The 3,420-nt window shown below is 45.0% G+C and overlaps 1 protein-coding gene across 1 annotated transcript; it reads left to right on the top strand.

The window, feature by feature from the left end:
* The first annotated feature begins 1,451 nt into the window (after nt 1-1,451).
* On the top strand, nt 1,452-2,994 carry RETNLB (resistin like beta). Its single transcript, XM_004378172.2, has 3 exons — nt 1,452-1,578; nt 2,254-2,334; nt 2,915-2,994. The coding sequence occupies exons 1-3, from the start codon at nt 1,452-1,454 to the stop codon at nt 2,992-2,994; spliced, it is 288 nt and encodes a 95-aa protein (XP_004378229.2).
* The last annotated feature ends 426 nt before the right edge of the window (nt 2,995-3,420 follow it).

The raw sequence follows: 3,420 nt of genomic DNA, 5'->3' as shown, positions 1-3,420 counted from the left end.
GAATGAAGAACACCAAAGACCCCAGGGAAAGATTAGTCCAAAGGACTAATGGACCACAACTACCATAACCTCCACAAGACAGAGCCCAGAACAACAAGATGGTGCCCCATTACCACCACTAACTGCTCTGGCAGGGATCAGAATAGAGGGTCCTGGACACAGGTGGAGAAAAATATAGAACAAAATTCAAAATTACAAAAAAACAAAAACAAAAAACCAGGCTTGCTGGTCTGACAGAGACTGGAGAAACACCGAGTATGGCCCCCGGACACCCTTTTAACTCAGTATTGAAGTCACTCCTTGAAGTTTCATCCTTCAGCCAAAGATTAGATGGGTCTATAGGGCCAACAATAGCACACGTGAGGAACGTGCTTCGTAGTTCAATTCATGTATAGGAGATCATTGGGCACACCAGCACAAAAACAAGCACCAGAAGGCAAGAAAGGACAGGAAAATGATGAATGGAAATAGGAAACCCAGGTTGAAGAAGGGAGAGTGTTGACACATTGCTGGGTTGGCAACCAATGTCACAAAACAGTTTGTGTATTAATTGTTTAATGAGAAAATAATTTGCTTTGTAAACTTTCACCTTCAGCATGATTTAAAAAAAAAGAGACAGAGAGATAAGGTCAAGGATGAAAAGCCAATGAACTAAGATTGGTGGATAAAGGTGGGGAAAGATTGCACTAGTGATGATCCTGTCAAGCCCTCCAAAAACACCTGGAATCATGCACCAAGCTTCTGGTCAAGTAAGGAGTAATTTTTTTAAGCTACAGTTAATCAGATTTTCTGTTCCTTCCCAAAGATGGGATTAACCAGGGACAATAAAATGATCTCTAAACAGGTGATGACTAGGGCCCTCACTTATTAGACCATAAAATAACCTCTTCCTGGTGGAGGATCAAACAAGAGGTCTATAATACAGAGCAGTCAACAGAAGGTCCAGGTGCTAATCTTATCAGGTTGCCATGAAGAAAAAAGAGGAAAAAACAGAAAGGCAGTAGGACTTCTCTTGGCAGAGAACCAGAGCAAAGGCAGCTGTTACTTATCATGAACACACTAAAGTTTATCACACCTGTGACACACCCCAGCTTATACAGTTCTTTAAAATGTATTTGTGTGTGGGTGTGCATGTGTGTGCATGTATATGCATTGAAGCGGTGCCTCCACGGCAGTACCAAAGGGTATAAAACATCTTTTCCTGGTTATTCCTTGCAGGCCTTGTCTGAACTTTCTGGTGAGTGAGGCTGATTTGCGCCATCCTTCCTACTTCTCCAAATTCCTTCAAAGAGATCCATGCTTCTTCTTACTGACACTGCCTTTCCTCCATCCTTTCTTTATCAGGGACTATCCACTTCTCATCTCCCTTCCCTCCCAACTACTCTGGAGCTCAGAGATCTCAGCTTCTTCTCATCTTTCCTTTCTGCCCCAGGACACTGCCTCTCTACAGGATGAAGCCTGCCTCTTGCCTCCTTCTCATGCTCATTCCCCTCTTCCAGCTGATGATCCCAGGGGATGCTCAGTGTTCCTTAGATGCAGCTGTGGATAAAAAGATAAAGGCAGCGCTCAACAAACTAGGTAACTGATTGGAGCTGAGGAGGGGGAGAAGGTTAATCTTTGCTCATGCCTCTATTCCTAAACTTCAACTTCTCTAACCCATCCCCAGATTCCAAACTCTAATCACTCCATTTAGCCCTAATCTTCCTGCCCAAGGTTTTCTCTGCTGCCCCAATCCTTTTTGGACTCCTGGCTAAAAGCTCAGGTTTCCATAGTGATGATGATGATGATGGTCATGGTGAAAATGATGGTGATAGTGACGGTGGTGATGATGATAATGGTGATGGTGATGGTAGTGGTGATGGTGGTGGTGGTGGTGATGGTGATGATAATGGTGATGGTGGTGATGATGGTAGTGATGATGATGGTGGTGGTGACGGTGGTGATGATGATGATGGTAATGGTGATGATGGTGATGGTTATAGCTACAAGCTATGAGCACTCACTATGAATTAGCTATAATGCAAATCTTTATGTTGATTAGTTCATTTAATTCTCATGACCACTTTATGAAGTACAATTACTACTTTAATTTTACAAATGGTAAAACTGAACTTGAAAGTCTTAATTTGCCCCAAATCTCACACTAGAGAGTAGCCTGCGTGGGGACACAGTGACCCCTCTGATGTAGACGAGGATTTAGAAGGGGATTATGGGAGGGAGAGATCATAGGCAATACCGCTCTTTCCTACTCAGAATATAAGCCCCCTGCCCTAACCCAGAAGCTCTTGTGTGTCAGTGTCACTGCCTCAGGCAAACTGGCCTCCTGCCCTGCATGTGAGTAACTTCATGAGGATGAATGGCTGTAAGATGCCCCTATGTCCTCCCTTGTCCATACCCAGCACATACACCTCCGCCCCATCTCAGGTTGTATGGCCCTGGATTGAGTCACAACCCTAGTTCTCAGAGATCCCTTACCCATCCTCAGTTCCCTTAAGGATGCTTCTGAGAGATCTTGGGTTTCTGCCTCTTCCTTTTCCTCCCTCCTTTCATGCCCTCAAATGCCAGCCCTTCACCCCCTCAGTTGCCCTATCATGTCACCTACAACTCCCCCCCTCCTTTCATCTCCCTTCCCAATCTATCCCGCTGTTTTGGTGGGTAGGTGCCAACCCAGAGATGGATTTATCATGAATCTAAGGGAACTGAAACTCCCAGGCCCCCCATTTCATGGGTCTCTTCAAAGACCCTATACCTAAAATTTGTTTTAGTAATTGTTGTAATTATTTTTTTATTAAACAGGGGCCTCAAAATTGAATTTGCTTTAGGCCTCACAAAACTTAGACCCACCCCTGGGCTGTACATGGATGAAAGGTGTTTATCTAAGGGCTCTGACATCGTGTCTCACATGCTCACACAGACATTGCTGCCACTGGTTGTGCCTGTGGCTACGCCTGTAGTTCCTGGGATGTACAGAGGGAAAACATGTGCCACTGCTAGTGCAGTGTGGTAGACTGGACCACAGCCCACTGCTGCCACCTGCCCTGAGAGGGAAGAAGCCGAGAACCCAGTTTTATCACATGAAACCACAACCCCAGCCAGGAAACCAGACTCAAACTGATTTCTCAACCCAAGTTCCTTCATTTGTTGCACTCCTTCTCTGTAGGTAATAAAAATCTTTGCACCTGTCTGTGTTTATGTCTTTGGTGTTGTTTCCCCTGGTTTAGGACTCCTGTAGCCAAGGAATGCTTCTGGAATCCCAATTATTCCATCTTAGCATGGCACATGGGATGGTGGAGGGTAGAGAAGCTGTAAGAAGGAAATGGGGAAAATGGAAAACCTGAGATTGACGCCCCAGCCCCTACTTCTCTCGTTATTTAACAAAATGCTGATGGCTCCATGCCTGGCATATTTCTTGTGCTAGAG

Source organism: Trichechus manatus, unplaced genomic scaffold (genome assembly GCF_000243295.1).
Source record: "Trichechus manatus latirostris isolate Lorelei unplaced genomic scaffold, TriManLat1.0 scaffold00055, whole genome shotgun sequence".
Classification (NCBI taxonomy): domain Eukaryota; kingdom Metazoa; phylum Chordata; class Mammalia; order Sirenia; family Trichechidae; genus Trichechus; species Trichechus manatus.
This window is presented reverse-complemented; position numbering and strand designations above follow the sequence as displayed.

Excerpts from the sequence above, each read along its gene's own strand:
- RETNLB (XM_004378172.2), top strand. The coding sequence starts at position 1,452 with ATGAAGCCTGCCTCTTGCCTCCTTCTCATGCTCATTCCCCTCTTCCAG. Across the intron at positions 1,579-2,253 it reads GGCAGCGCTCAACAAACTAG|AATATAAGCCCCCTGCCCTA; the intron begins GTAACTGATTGG and ends TTTCCTACTCAG. Across the intron at positions 2,335-2,914 it reads ACTGGCCTCCTGCCCTGCAT|ACATTGCTGCCACTGGTTGT; the intron begins GTGAGTAACTTC and ends ATGCTCACACAG.